Here is a 15,742-nt window from a genome sequence, read left to right as displayed (position 1 = left end):
TCAGATCCCTGAACTCCCAGCACAGTATTTTCCAGTCACATTCCTGTTCAGGAAAGCAAGTCAGTCAGTACCATAACTCAGTGTATGGAGTTTGCTGAAATCTGTCCCACTATTCCTTCGCCCCAGGGTTGATTAACCTTGAACTTTATTTAATGGGAACAAGCAGCATTCTTTTGCTGTTCCAAAACAATGAACTGCCACTGTAGAAAGCAATTACCTGGGAGACATACAACTTCCAGGTTGTGCAAACTACACTGCACCAGATGCTCTGTCTGTCCAAAATTTTATTGGCATTCTGATTTCAGGAGAAATTCCCATGTTAATTGATAGATTAAGGTACAGGAAAATATCTGTTTCTGTGGCAACCACCACCATCCCTCTGTGGCAGAAGCATGCATTACTCCTGTGGCTCTGCATGGCCCCTCCATCTCCAAAGCCTCCAGCACCACCTAATCCTGTATTACCTTCTCCTGAAATCAAGTGGAGTATCGTCAGATACAATTCTTTACCTCTTTATTCTTTCAGTAATTTAAATAGGGTTTAGAAGTTTGCTTCCAGGACTCTCTGCATAACATTGTTGTTGTTGTTGTTCCTCAGAGAAGATAAACATTGGTTGCAAGTTGTGTGAACATTTGCACTCATCGCTGGAGCAGCAGAGCACTTTATCAGCAGAACCAGTGCTTGCTTTGATGCACTGCACAAATAGTGCCTGACTAATTTATCCCTGACTTAGTAATCTTCACATTCCACCTTGCTAAGCATCCTATCCATGCTGGACCCACACGAGTTCCTCAATGCCCAGCACCTGTTCCCTTTTCTCAGGATATCACTTTTACCTAGTTACCAGTGGCTGTACAAACTCAGGCAAATACCTTGTGTTCTTCTTTCATCACCTGCTCAATGAGCTCAGATTTCATGGGTGGCTTAGAGTATTGGCCTGAAAGGAGGCCATGTCCCAGTTTAGCCCTGTAAGGAAGAAAGTGGAGGAGTGGAAACAAACATGTGAGAAAACCAGAAAATATTTACTTCAAGCAAAAAAAATTCAGTTTACTGCTTTTGACTCCTTGATGAACCATCACTACCATCACTGGAACTAAGTGGTCAAATCTCAATCTCCCTGTGCCACATCTCACTTCTGAGCTCCTGAAAAGGTGTTCTTTTGCTCTGCCACTGAATAATTTCTATTCTATTTAACCTGACCAAGTAAATAACTGAGAAATGTCACTTACATCTGAGTATTGAAATCTTGTGTTGGATCAAGAGGGGAGTAGTCAAATATTCGTGGAAGGTTTCCCACATACCTGGGCAGCAAGAACAAAGCAGAAACATTCAAATATTGCAGCTTAATGATTCAGTCTATCCCCAATGAGTGCTTCTGTCATGCAAAAATAATGGTAAAAAAATTTAGAAATGGACATTGAGGTTTTACTTGGAAGCTTCTAGCTGTAAAGAATATGGCTGTGTTGTTTATCTGGAATTTACATTCCATTCCTTAATCTTGCAAAAGCTGCAGGATGGTGTTGGTCAAAACCACAGAGCTAAGAACCAGTGTAGTTTTTACTCCCAACCAACGTAACCAAGTAAATTCAGGTTTGTATCAGGACCAAAATATGTAAAAAGAACATTTCTATTGAGTTTCACAAGAGAAGCAATTCTGATAACACTGAGGGAAACATTGTTCTAGCCAGCCTGTTGGAAACTGAAGCATTCAGCAGCACTTTCTGAGCATTGGCTGCCCTTGAGCACAGGAAAAACCAGGCTGGGTAGGTATGGCCATGGTGCTGGTCCTCCTCTCATCAATAATCTCCACTATTTTGATGGCATTAAGTCTTCCAGGTAACTCCCAAGACCATGCTGTGGAAAATGATCTTCCCTAATAAAGTCCATTTTGATATTTTTCAATAGTCGAGATAGAAAAGCTCGCACTTAATGAATCTACAGACTGTACTTACCCATATGGGTAAGAAAATAAACACAAGTTTTCTCCCTCTTCTTCTCCAGAAGGTAATTTCTAACATGAAAACCCAGGAGGTTTTCCAAAATCTATAAGCTTCACTTCCAGCACATACACTAGTGCTGCTTTTCAAGGAAAGGGCACTCTGAATTTTAGTTCAAACTAAGGACTGTCCTTTATAAAAAGGCTTTTCTCTTTGGAGTAATGTGTTCAGCTTTGATCAGTAAGGAATACTTAATATTTTTCTGTTTGTCTGCTTTTGTCCTTTTACTCTTTTCATTGTTCAGTGGAAGAATACACTATTCTTGTCATTATTATTTTTTAAATTTTAATTAAAATGTGCCTCTGATGGCTTCCCCCCTTAGCCAGACCTGCATGCAACAGGTGCAGTGTTTTTCAGTAGAATGGATCAATATCAACATGTTTGTGCCAGTTTTTAACACAAATCGCACAGAATGACTCCTGCCACAGGCCAGTACAAACCCCCTAACGTGATACTGATGATACCCAGGTAAGCAGTTACATGTATCTGTATATAAAAAACAGCAACTAAGACATCAAATTTCCAAGGTGGCAAATGACTTCCCACCACTGAAGTTGAGACAGTTTGTTTTTCTTTCAAAGGCAGATTGGGTTTTGTGTTCCAGCCTTTTCCAGAACAGACCAAAACAATCACTAAATCCTTCAAGCAGCCACTGAACTGACTGAAAGAGAGCTGTTTGCAGGCAAGACAAAAATTAAACCACCATTTTTCTCAGAAAAAAACCGAATTGATGAATGCAGCAGCTAGTGACAAGAAGCAGTTTGGAGCTACTTACGCCCGCTGGAACTCTGGGATGCTGAAAATGGCTTGCATGACAGCATTGAGGTAGCAGCTATTCCCCAGGTTCTTCATGCCAGTGTATCCTGGGCCATACATGGGCTTGAGTTTCACACCAGCTTCCTGAATCACTTCCCATTCTGAGACTCTTGGCTTTATGTCATTATCTCTTAGCCCGTTCTCTGTCTGAAAGCAACAAGATTTTCATCTTAGTCTCTTTAACTTCTGCCATAATTATGCTGCTGCCACCAACTTTGTGAGCTATACTCCAAGAAATGAAGAGCCAAATCAATGGGCAAGGGGAGGTAAATCCTGCATGAAGGGGAAGATGAGGGTCAGAAAGCCAGCAGTTTGTTCCTTCAGTGCACCCTTAGCTCTTTAGCACAGCCACTGGCACTGAGTGCTCCCACTTGTGACCTCAGTCCCAGCTGGGAGCTTCACTTCTCTCAGGCCTGTGACCTCAAGCCTCAGCATCAAACACTGCATTTTTTCAGGTTTCCCGTTCCATTTGTAATGGTCAGGAATAGCTGCTGCTGTAGAAGCTGCTCGTAACAAACAAACCACATGAAAAGCTGCAGATCCAAGAACTCTTCCCTTCTTTCAAATGGTAAAAGCCAATAATTTGTGACACTGAAGTTTCTCCCCTTTACACTCAGCCTTCAGCCTGTAGGTGCAGGTCACCATAGTGTCATTTACTGCTGGCACTGCTCTGTCACTTCTCAAAGAATTCTCAGACCAAAGACCAAAGGTGAAACCTTTGCAACAGCTAAGATTCGGTTTTCAAGGCTCCTGAGTACAGCTGGCTTTTCAGAATGATTTGGATAAAAGAAACTTTGTATTCGTGATCCTGGCAAGGACATTAGTATATCAAAAACATTATTAGTATCATGAAGACTTTTGAAAACAGAGTTTAACACTTCTCTATCATTTCAATTAATATCACTTTCTCATCACTTGGACAATTAAATACACTTAATCAGTAGCAGGTTTGTTCCTTTTTAAATTTTCATGTTCTCCAGGTAATGACACTAGGTTATATGCTTGTGTTAAAAAAATAAAACCAAATACAACAAACCAAACCAAACAAAAAAACCAACACAACCACAAAAACCACACCTGCCTTTATAAGCATATCCTATTCTGATTTCCTACAACATTTAAAGAGAACTGCAATCAACATCCACTAAGACACAAGTTATTAAAAGTACTTATTTCCTAATACAGACACACACAGAGAATCCTTTTTCCCCAGTCCCTTCCTAGCATGTCACACCTTTGACCATGCTGTTTTCTAGACTTGAGAGAATGTATTTTTCTCACTTTCTAATGTATTTATTGACAAGACCTTAACTGAAATTTACATAAATAACTTTCAGCCACTTTTTAAATTATCCATTGCTTAGCTTCTTTTTGCTTATGAATTGTATGTGTTTACACATTCAATTGGCTTTCCTTCACTCACTGTAATTAAATGTTCCAGACATTCTTCTCTAATTCAGTGAGGTTTTTCATCTTGAAGACAAAGGGTACATCACACAGAAAAAGTGAAAAATGAAAACTAAAGACCACAAGGTACCTCTTTCAGGAGGTAATTTTTGGATTTGAGAGCAATGATTTACTCAGAACTCTGACAGTGACCCCCAGATTAGCTGGCTGAACTTTACGAAACTGAATACGGTCCTAACAGTCTGAAGGAATCACAAATAAGCTGTCATTCTTCTGTTTCTCTCCCCCCGCAAGTGAACAAAGAAGTGAACAACAAGCTAAATAAAAGATGGATTTCCTACCACTTGCATCTGCAGCATATCAATTCCAAAGTGTGCCAAGTGTTTTGCTATATGTGGATCTAAAACCGGCTCCTCTTCGTCAAAGGAATAGACATCTGCAAAAGCAGAGAGAAACCAGTGAGCCCCAGTATCAAATGTTATCCCTTCTCTTTGTTTACCAACACTGACACAAAATGCCTTGTTCATATTCTCCAAGTTTGGTTCTGGTCAGCAGAGAAGTGCACAGACAAATACATAGCACAGTAAATATCTTAACACAATCACCTCAAGCACTTTCCTCAAAAGAAATCATATGCCTCCACAGTATTAAAACCTAAAAACATTTATAGGGATCATAATATTTTCTCTCCCCAAAACAAGCAATTTGTAGGGAAAGCAAGGAACAGGGCATGCAAAGCCAGCCCACATTTTGAACATGACAACAAGAGGTTATGACATTCTGTAGAGCTACTAGATAGAGACAGATGCATTAAAGCTGTGAGTATATCACACCAACTCACTACTGGCAATAGTATTTTAATTTTTAGTACAATTTAAGAAATCCACTTTTGCCCTTTTGACATAGAGATGCAGGAAGAACAAAGAAATTCTTTATTGGAATAAAGAGGGTTTTTGTTGGTTACGCACCACTGGATTGGACTTCCAAGATGAACCTAACTTTGTGGTTAGACAGAAAGGCTGATTTTCTGAGTGAGGTGTCTTGCTTTGTTCTACGGGAGATTTAGATTTCAGTTCTCTAAGATAGGCCCTTATAGCCTAAAGTAAAAGCTCATAAACATTCTGGCAGGGCAAAGTTCAGATTGTGAAGGGAAGCAGTATGTCTCACGATGACATTTTCAATACTAAACTAAGTTTAATAAATCCAAAAGAAGGACAAAAATATTGAGAGTAGAAACATTCTTTTTTAGAGTTTACCTATCAAGTCCGATAATGACACTGAGTTCAGAGCAGGTTTCACCTACATGAACAAATAACAATAAAGCTGTAGGCATCATACAAAGCTAGAAGTTGTAAGAGATGCACTTGTAAGACTTGAACAGGCTTTGCATCTTTTCTCTGATCAGGTCTCTACCTCTGTAGTCAAGGAGGTGTCTCCTCATACCAAAATCCAGAACCCCTGTGCCAGCCTCCCTGCATTTCCCTCAGGCACGTTTCCTCCACCCCCAGCAGCTTCTCACAGTGACCTTGCTCCATAAAACCAGACCTAGGCTGACAGAAAAAGCTTAACCAGGAGAAAGGAAGAGAAGCAAACTCAGGAGGAGACAGCAGGAGCACAGATGAAGGCTGTTCACAGCACAAATATCACTCTGGAAGGTCCTTATCCCTCAAGGCATTCTCCTTGAGATCTGCTAGTACCAAACCCACACTGAAATGATAGATTGAAAGTTAGCCAAGAACTCAAACACTAACTTTTAACATTGACCAGCACTATGGAAAACCTCTCTGGGCAGGGAGCTGTGCTTTGAGCTGTGCTGCCAGCTGCTGATCAGCCAGCAGATGCCCCACTAACACTGGTGCCCATGACCTTTGTGGCATGTGCATGGCTGTAGCTGCCCATCTGCTGGAATTCCACTGTGTGGTAGCAAATGCACCCAGAAGACATGACTGCTCATCCACACACATGGCATCACAACGTTCCCATAGCATTCTGGTGAGGTCACAGCACAGCCAGATGATCCCAAAAAGTTCAAACCCCTCATGGAGTGAGATTACACAGCAACAGAGCTTGGGTGACTGGTTTCAGTGTGGAAGCTTTTGATATGGTTTTCCCTCTGCTCTGGCAACTGCAGAGAGCAAATCACCTGGGACTACTGGCCCAGAGCAGCAGGAGTGCAGCACAAGACTAATATTGTGCTCAAGCCCAGCTCGTGCCTTACTTCAGCACCTTCTGCTTAAACTATGGGAAAAAAACAGCATTCACTTGTTTAAAAAAATCAAAGAGAGGATAAGAGCTGCCAAACACAGGTGGGCAATGCTGTCATACAGACTCTGGTAGATGAGGAGTATAGAGAAGTCAGCAAATGTGACATGCAAGAACCTGGTGTCATAAGAGTGAGAAAAGGGGAAAAGGGAGGAGTGAAAAGGGGAGATAACCCACCAAGATAAATCTGAGACAGGCAACACAGAACATTATTAAACAGAGAAAAAAATCATAGAATATGCTGAGTTGGAAGGGACATATCAGTATCATCCAGTCCAACTCCTGGCCTTGTGCAGGACGCACAAAGAATCCCACCATGGGCCTGAGAGTGTTGCCCAAATACATCTTGATCTCAGGCTTGATGCTGTAACCAGTTCTCTGCAGAGATTTTTCCAGTACCCAACCATTCCCTGGGTGGAAAACTTTTTCCTGATAATATTTTCCTGATAATAGTCTTTATGATTCATATTATTTTAAGAAGATAAAAATGTCAATGCTACATGACTTCATTCTCTTTCAGAACTCAAGATTTACACCTGTTCTGACTGTGCAGACATCTCTCCTTCCTACTTAGATGATAACACTGTTCCTAAAGAAAGAAGTGGCTCAGGATCCCCACAAAAGTATCTGACAATTGCTAAGAGCAGCATCCACAAAGCAGCTCCTTCAAGCACCGATCACAAGGGGTTTCCCACTGACACTGCCCAATTCCATGCCCCAATCTGTTCCAAACAAGCAACCTCACAGTGACTGAAAATAAAATCCAGTGGCACTGCCAAGAGAGGCAGCAGGTATCACAGCCTGCCCAGTGCTCAGCCTACTGAGGCAAACAGCTCTTCTGACTCCCTGGTGCATCCTGTCCAAGGTGCAAGAGTGAAAGAGAAGCTTGGTTCAGTGTCTGCCCTGATCCCAGATGTGTCTGCTGACAGAATGCTATAAAATGGGAATAACACCCCAGGAACCTTTCACAGTGTACACAGCACAGATTTCTCAGGGCAAGACAAAAAGCTCTCCTCTGTGTACACACGGGGTGAGTGTCAGTGGAATACTGGCACCACCTCCTTCTCCTTCCTACTGCTGTGAAAAAGGAATAAATTATGTCAGGACAGGGACCAGTGCTTATTACTCCTGTACCATCACCTCTTCACCTTTAACCCAGGGAAGCAGAAAACAGACAGATTTTGTGTCACCATCAGCTAGAGAGCCTCTTTGCTGAAGCTCATCTATCACCCAGCCCCATTGAGGGGTTATGAGGACCACAGAAATATAGATCAGAGACAGAATAATTACTGAGAAGGAGCAAGGAAGGTTGGGGGAGGGAAGGCTTTTCTATAGGGAAACCAAGTAAACATCATCCAGAAGAGCAAAGGTCTGTGGAGAACAGCTGGTGCCTCTCATTCAGAGGGAAGGATGACAGCCTGTCCTTTGTTATCCCAAAGGCCACATAGGAGAGGAAGCAGCTGATCAGTGGGAGGCACAAGGACAGAAGCCATAAGGAAACAAGTATTGCTGCTAAAGATGGGAAAGAAAATAAAAAAATCTGGGAAAAAAAAACCTACTAGAGAATATCCTGTTTGTTTTGTAGATACAGTTGAAAGCTACAGCTGGGCAAATCCTAAACACCTTCAATAACTGAGAGATTTGGATAGAAATCATCTAAAGCCAGGCTCATGCAAGGAGATAACATTCCATCTGGGAGAGAAAAAAAATGGTTTTTGCTTAGTGTTTCTGTGGCACAGCTGGTCGAATGTGACTACAGTTGCCTTTCTTCAACACTGAATAGGACTTAGAAAAGCTCTCAACTGATGCTTGTTAAAAAAGGGGCTGCTCTAAACAGAAATATTTCATCTCTGTAGTCATAAACACCAAAGCCAAAATATAATCATGCTATGTGTTCTTCCATTTTTACTTCTCCATGCAGCTGCAACAAAAGATCTCTTTCCTTATGACTTTTTCAGCTCCTCATGTTTTTATTCCATCTAATCCTCACACACCACAATCCCCTCCACAGCAACACTGCAGAACATCACACTTGGAGAATATGCAAACAAGGATACAGCTACAGCTTTTTCCCCCTCTCAAGATCATCACACATTTTACAAACGAGCATCACAGCAGCCCCACGAAGACGAGTGTTCCTTCGATTGTTTCAGCAACATTTTGTTTAAGAAGGAAAAAGAGGACCTTCCACTATGATTTAAAAATCCATACATGCTGTTACAAACAGACTTTTAAATTTTAAAAGCTCATTACCCTGCTGTTGTTTCTTTGTTACAAAAATATAGACCATCTGTCGTAGGAAATGTAGCAGAACTAAAAAATATTGTTTTCTCCAGAGTCTGTTGTAACAGACTAACACCATTCTTATGTTATAAGCCTAGTATTATGCAAACATAACAAAAATATTTATAGAAAATATAAAATGAGCAGACAGAACAGGTATGGGCTTTCTCAGAATGGAGTGTGTGTCATCCCTCTCAATCCTGACCAACATTCACACGCTCACAGAGCTCCTTTCCACACCTGAACACTTGCACAAACCCAGACACACGCAGTCAGCCCCATGCACAGAAGGTACCTCAGGTCAGAACATGCCCCATGGCTGACCTGCTCCATCGGGAGTGATGGTTCCCAGCTTCACTGCCAGGGGGTAGCCTGTCTCCCTGTAGTGCTCCATGGCGTGCCCGTTGCCCCCGCTGCCGTCGAAGAACCACTTCCCACAGAGCACGGAGCCGTCCGTCAGGTTCAGCCACAGGTTCTCCCGCAGGTCACACCTGGAGCACTTCCAACCACTGCCACACACAGCAGGGAGAAACAGCAGCAACATGTGAGGCAGGAGACAGCTCTGTATCTCCCATGATGGCAGGTGGAACCAACCCACACGCCCAGCCCAGAGTCACGCAAGGGAGCCAAGGGCTGAGTTCCTGTCTTTAGTTCAGTTACCCTGGACTGAACTAGAGAGCCTACAATGAACAAACCTTGTTGCCCTCACCTGGGGGGAATTCTAACACCATTGTCTAACTGTACAAGTGTTTTAGCATGTTTAGATGCCTGCAGCTCTTCTTCCCAGGAGTCAGGTTCCTGCTTCCTGTAGGGTGATTTTGCACTGAGCAGTGCATCACAAGCTATCGTCACCTGGAAGACAAATGGATGTCAGTCAAAGCCTGACACGACTCAGTGACTGGACAGAACCTGGCATTCAGCCTATTTCTAACCACATACAGAACTGCTTATCAGTAGGGCTATTTATATACTCAAATATGCATCTAATCTTTTAGACTGTCGTCATTATTTTAGCAGGACAGTAAGCATGTGCGCTATGTGAGCTTTCCTAGGACAAGCTGGCACCATAATAAGGGAAGAAATACAGGAGATAGAAGTAAGTCCAAGAAATGAAGTCAAAGATCACTTTTTTTTAATGACTGAGACTCTAATATAGCTGGTAAAGAATAATCTTTATGTTCAAACAAGCACTGCACATAAGAAAACAAGGCACCATCTTGACAAAACCAGAAACAGGAGACAATTCCTACAACCACTTCCACTCACTGACCAGTGCTGGTAGCTCTTCTATGTTGGGTAATGAGATTTCATAGTGATCAGGAAAGATGACAAGTTTTGCTTCATCCTCATATTCAAAGTCATCACTGTTCAGATCACTGCTTATCTCCAGATCTGGAAAACAAGATGGGCAATGTTAGGAAACTGTCCCATGATCAAGGTTCCAAAACTGTGACAGGGGTACCACTATAAACACTGCTTGCCTGGCATCAGCCAGCTAGAAATATTTGTGAAACCCTGATCTAAACTGAAATCTAACCATCCTTCAAGAGCATGTTCTGAGGACCAAAATCTCCACTTAATGCCATCCCCAGTCACAGATACATTTGGTTTGGCCTCTCTGCAAGCAGTGCACTGTTGCAGACATTGCATTCTGCAAAGCAGCAAACAAAATTCTGCTCCTTTTGGACAAAATTAGGATGCCATACTGCTGTGTCTTTTACCCAGAATCTTGAAATGCTATAAAGCATGGAGACCAAGTCACTGCACAGGCCCAAATTGCAGAGGACAAATAAAAAGAGCACCCCATATTTTCCAGATCACAGACCTGTCTGAAACGTGCTGTGGCTCCCATCCATCTTGGACCTGTGGCCTTTCCATAAAGATGTCCATGGCTGAAGTATTCCTGTATCTCATCCATAGTCTCAAATAGCTACAGCAAGTACAGTAACACCAACAAAATCCCTCTCTTGCTAACTCCATTCTCTAATCAGGGTAACTATCTGCTTAAAAACCACTCATTAGCTACTAAAGCTTTCCTTTGAAGATCAAGCCTTCCACAGTGTTTCTGTACATTTTTCTTCCAGTGTAAGAATGACTTCTTTTCTTAAATATGAGCCTTGATCAAGCAACATCAGCTAAAATGTTTGCCCAGAAATATGTGGACCCAGAGAGAAGCAGGAGGGTATATTGGGAATTAAATGGCTAGTGTTTGTGTCTCTAACTCCATGAAAAAATACAATTATTAATTAAATATCACACAGTGACAAGACTGAGTAAAACCTTGTTATGTTCTCCTAGGACAAATTAAAAATGGAAAACCAAACATGCACATGTCAGAAATTTTGCAAGATTCAACTGCAAGAATTGCCCAGGCAAGGATGGGATTTTCTGGATCCTTCTCCCATCTGGACATGTGGGATCCACTGTATTCTGAGGTACCAGTCACTGACAGAATAAGGTTCAACCAAAACAAGAGATGTGGGAGCAGTATCCAAAGCTGGCTCTCAATTCCCACCCTAGTACAAGCAGATGCTTAATGAGTCACTTGATCCTAAACGAGCATTGGCAGCAACCACTGCACCCTGGGAATGCCTGAAATCTCAAATGTATGCTTGGGACAGAGGTGAGGATGACAGAAGCCAGACTCAGAAAACTCAGCTCTCTATTTACCCAGAGAGCAATAAAACACTGAGCAAATGATAAAACAAGTATCAAAATCTATTTTAACTTGACCTGGAAAGAACAGCTCTTGAGAGAAACATCAACTCCAGGCTGATGGTGCACACAACAACACATCTCAGGGGATTTTCACTTAATGCCAGAAATTTGGCGGCAGCCAGCACAACAAAGCCAAAAGTACTGACTACCCCCTAAATAGGAGAGAGGTTCCTCAGGAGGATAAAAGCTCAGGTTTGGAGGCAGAGGAAGCTCTTGCAGGGCTGTGGTCACACAGTGCCTCAGCCACCAGAGGGAACCTGGCACCAGCTCACAGCTCTGGGCTCTGGGGACGTGTGTGACACCGGCTGATCTTCACTGCCTTGTGCTCTGGACATTAACTTAAAGCACCTGCAAGCCCCTTATAGAAACAACAATGATATGGTTGCCTGTGTTCAAAATTCAGACACACACTGCAGCTCATCTCCCCAGGCAGACAGCAGCCAAACAGAAGAGACTGCAGTGCTGCTGGCCTGACCTGCATCTGAACCAGTGATCCAGGGATGAAAGACAGGGGATCCTATTAGCAATCATCTGCTGGCACCTAAGGACTTCACACGCTTAGGAGCACCAGCCTCCTGTGTGCAATGGGCAGGGAAGGGAATTTCCTTTTTACTGCTCAGGCTTCATGCCATTCATACCAGCAGAAAAGCAGAAAACAGTGTCCCATCAGCATGGGACTCTTTCTGCCTGGCACACCGATATGGCAGCACCCACTTGTTATTTTAAAGGATGCACAAAGCTTCCTAACAGTCCTGAGAAACACCATGAGGATTTAAAATTCCACTTTTAAAGGTGACCATCTAAAATTGGTATACTTCCCAACACCCAACACCCACACCCTCTGAGTAGGAATTAAAAGGCACTGCCTTATCACTCTGAAGACAGTTTCTCAGGGTCCAGACCCAGTACATAAGAGTGGGATGGACTTCTAGGGTCACAGACTGAAATCCCTCCATACAGAGCAGGTGACCATATAAACTAATCCCTTTTAGGGACACTCAGAGGGACCCCTTAATGATGTCACCTGAAAACACCCAGATCACCCTTCAATTTTTAAATCTTAGCTTGAGAGACATAGCTGTTAAATTTGGTAAGAAATTGTACCTGTATTATATTTTCTGTGCCTGTGCAAGGGCCAGCAAGGCTGAGATAGCATGAGGGCAGAAGTAATAAAAACAGATGACTCTGACTTCAGAAGGCAACGGAGCCCACACTAAATGTGGACAGAATTTGATCCTGAAGCCACCGGGCATCCTGTGCAGTCTGCAGATGGCTTCTAGTGCAGAATTTTTGAGAGGACTAAGAGTAACTACAGAGAAAAGGAGTAGGGTGAAATCTACTTGCAAAAGGAGCATATTTGATTAAAAATTACTCTACCACTAAAGACCAAAAAGCATGAACTTTCAAGCACTATACTTCATTCAAAGTTGTTTCTTGATCAAGGATGTTCTTCAGAAGGCCAAAAAAAGGGCTTTATTCAGTTCTGAGACTGAGCCACAAGACAACCAGCCAGTTTGTAATCCTTCCACAGCGTGACAGCTTGATGGTCAAGGCCCATAGGACATTGTTTCCCTTCCAGTGGAGTAACACCTTTCTGGTGCCTCCTGAGATCCTCAGTTCAGCGCTTTGGCCACCAAAACCAAATATCCACAGGTTGTAAGTGTTGTGTTGGAAGGGCAGGCAAAGCAAAGCAGCAGACACCTCAAGGCAGAGGCTCAACTGGCGCTGATATTTTGGGTGAGTGGTCAGTAGAGTAAATTTACTGCACCTCACAAGGCATCACTGAGTGACGGTGAGAATGTGCTGCTGCTGAACTGACTGAAAACAGCAGCTGGGAGAGACACTACTGTAATGTAAACCAACCCAGCAGAGGGGAAGAGAAGGAGTGGATGTGTCCAGATCAGATTTAGACAAGTTACCAACTGACTGCACTAATAATAGGGGCATAAAAGACTCCAGACAGGACCCCCAAACAGGATTTCCTGCGCATGTGGATGTGCCTGTGTGCGTGTGAAAGGGAATGCAAACGTGAAAATTGAATGAGGGTGTTGACTAGCAAGTCTACAACTACTTTTGAAACCCTAGAAAGACATCTTAGGAATCTGGGCTTGATCCTGCTCTCGCTGAAAGCAATGGACAAATTCGTAATGACTTGGGAAACCTGGGTCTTTAAATCAAATTATTTCTTCCTGCCTCTAAATAATAGTGGACTGCATCAGTAGCACTTTGCAAACTGTAAGCTACTCAGGTAATTTGTTTTCAGGTATTTCTTTTGTTTTACTCAGTTAATTTGTTTTGAATATTAGCTTCATCAGACGAAATATAAACAGAAAAATTGTTTTAATTTTTTTTTTCCAATCATGACATTTTCCTTTGCAGAAAAATGAAAAGTAAAACTTTCTACAAGGATCACTGGCTGATTCACTACTTGTAAAAGAACATTCAAATTGCTTGCTACATCTCCAAAACATTGTTATGTTGTTCCTATTGCTAGGTAAGACCTCATCCCTTGCATTTCTGGCACAGTCACATGTTAAGCAAGCAAAACTAAACCATGAAAATTCAAATTCAGAACTTTTTTGACAGCAGCATTAGACTGCGTTCACCTAGTCTAATTTTCACAGTTCTACCCAAACCAGCAAACTCTTATGAATTTGTAAGTGTCTGCTCACCATCCTGTACTCAATTCAAGCATACATGGCAAAGCTAAAAAGCAACAACTAATCAGTCCTACTGCTGCTGCTGGGGAATATGCATTATTTTACCGGGCTAAATTGCAAAAACATTGTCAGAAAATGCTTCAATTCTCCTACATCACAACTTTTCATTCACAGATACAGATACTCTATTTCTGCTTACTCACATAAATATAAACTTTAACCAGAGCTCTTCAGAAGCTCTGCAAACAAAAACATCCTTACTGCAAACAGGGTTCTGCTCCTGGGAGAGACAAAGTGAAGCTGTGGTCAAATCCAGTACAGCCACTCTTAGGAGCAGACTTTACACTTGGAAACAGTAATCATGAGTCCATCAGCAGGGAGGTGTCATCCAGGAAAAGCTCAGCAAGTTTACAAGTTCTCCCAGACTCTCTAAGTGGAAGTTTTCCTTTCCAAGGTGTCCTGAGACCCACTGGGTGTCACAGATACTCTTCCCAGCAGCAATCACAGATCTGCTGACAGAGCATCTGAGGACTTCAAAACACTTTTAATTGATGGTCTGAGTTAGCCCTGACTTTGCTCAAAACAGAGCTGCCACAGCTTGCTGCAGTGGCAGATGATGCTCTGGTAACCAATCTGAGACAGGACATCTGTCTAGGGACAAGTTTTATGACAGTCCCTCTGCCAGCTCTGTATAGCCAGCAGTCCAGGCTCTGGCATGGATCAACAGATGCTCAGGAGGAGGGCACCAGACCCAAGCAAATATGGGGTGATTGCTCCCTCAAGGCAGAGTTCAAATATCTACCTGAGGTGTTTTGTTTGCTGAGGGTGAGGGGTAGTGGTGTTTGTTAGTTGGTTTTGGAGAAGGAAATAGGGGGAGATAGTGTGTGTAGATGCAGTTTCTCTATTCAAAAGAGAGGTTCACTTTATAAAGCAAAATTATAGAGAACAAAATATAAAGTGTTGTTTTAGTGGTGTTCCACTTAAATCTCCCACGGCTGCTGACAAGTGAGCTGACATTTCAGAGAACCATTCACCCCATCTCTCTCTCAGAACCAGCTCTCTGAGCAGCAACAGCACCTGGGACCACATCCCTGTGCACACACAGACCAAGCACCTCTCTTGTCCTCTTTGCATCTTTCAACTACTTCATCTATTGTTTACTCAGTAGCACCTTAAAAATCAGTTGTAGATTTAACTCTAGGTAATTTTGAATCAACCAGCAAACTCAGTTTCTTCAAGCCCTTTCCAGACTATTTACATTGCATTAATTCTTCATAATTAGAACATTCTGAAATGCTCTGCTGGTAACTCCTGAGATAGCATGCTCAGAGGGACTCTGCTGGTAATTATAGTAAAAACTGGATCTCCAATCCCTTCAGCACATGAATCTTCCCCCTAATTCTGCTACCCCTTTTGACCAGAAGCTCATAAGGATGATCACAGTACACCCCATTAACTGAGTTTTTCTTAATTCACACAAAAGGCACTAAGACAGTCTGTTTTAAATATCACCTCAAATTTCCTGAAACATTGCACAGCCTGAGCTGAAGCTGTCATGTCCACACTGTCTAGCAACACCTACACCAGCAGATTAAAGGC

General features: G+C 42.5%; 1 protein-coding gene across 6 annotated transcripts in view; it reads right to left on the bottom strand.

The window, feature by feature from the left end:
• Window positions 1-15,742, bottom strand: part of USP13 (ubiquitin specific peptidase 13) — a 49,797-nt gene that overhangs the window by 17,082 nt on the left and 16,973 nt on the right. For all 6 annotated transcript variants that reach the window (XR_010346132.1, XM_064385338.1, XM_064385339.1 and 3 more), the window contains exons 4-10: window positions 10,036-10,157; window positions 9,475-9,617; window positions 9,090-9,274; window positions 4,562-4,656; window positions 2,773-2,960; window positions 1,230-1,301; window positions 873-966 (exon numbers count right to left, since the gene is read on the bottom strand). Coding sequence is in view for 5 of the 6 variants with exons in the window: in XM_064385338.1 (XP_064241408.1) it covers window positions 873-966; window positions 1,230-1,301; window positions 2,773-2,960; window positions 4,562-4,656; window positions 9,090-9,274; window positions 9,475-9,617; window positions 10,036-10,157 (899 nt within the window). In the remaining variant the exon portion in view is untranslated. The remainder of the gene's footprint in view (window positions 1-872; window positions 967-1,229; window positions 1,302-2,772; window positions 2,961-4,561; window positions 4,657-9,089; window positions 9,275-9,474; window positions 9,618-10,035; window positions 10,158-15,742) is intronic.

The sequence above is a fragment of the Passer domesticus genome, chromosome 11, assembly GCF_036417665.1.
Source record: "Passer domesticus isolate bPasDom1 chromosome 11, bPasDom1.hap1, whole genome shotgun sequence".
Taxonomy (NCBI): domain Eukaryota; kingdom Metazoa; phylum Chordata; class Aves; order Passeriformes; family Passeridae; genus Passer; species Passer domesticus.
This window is presented reverse-complemented; position numbering and strand designations above follow the sequence as displayed.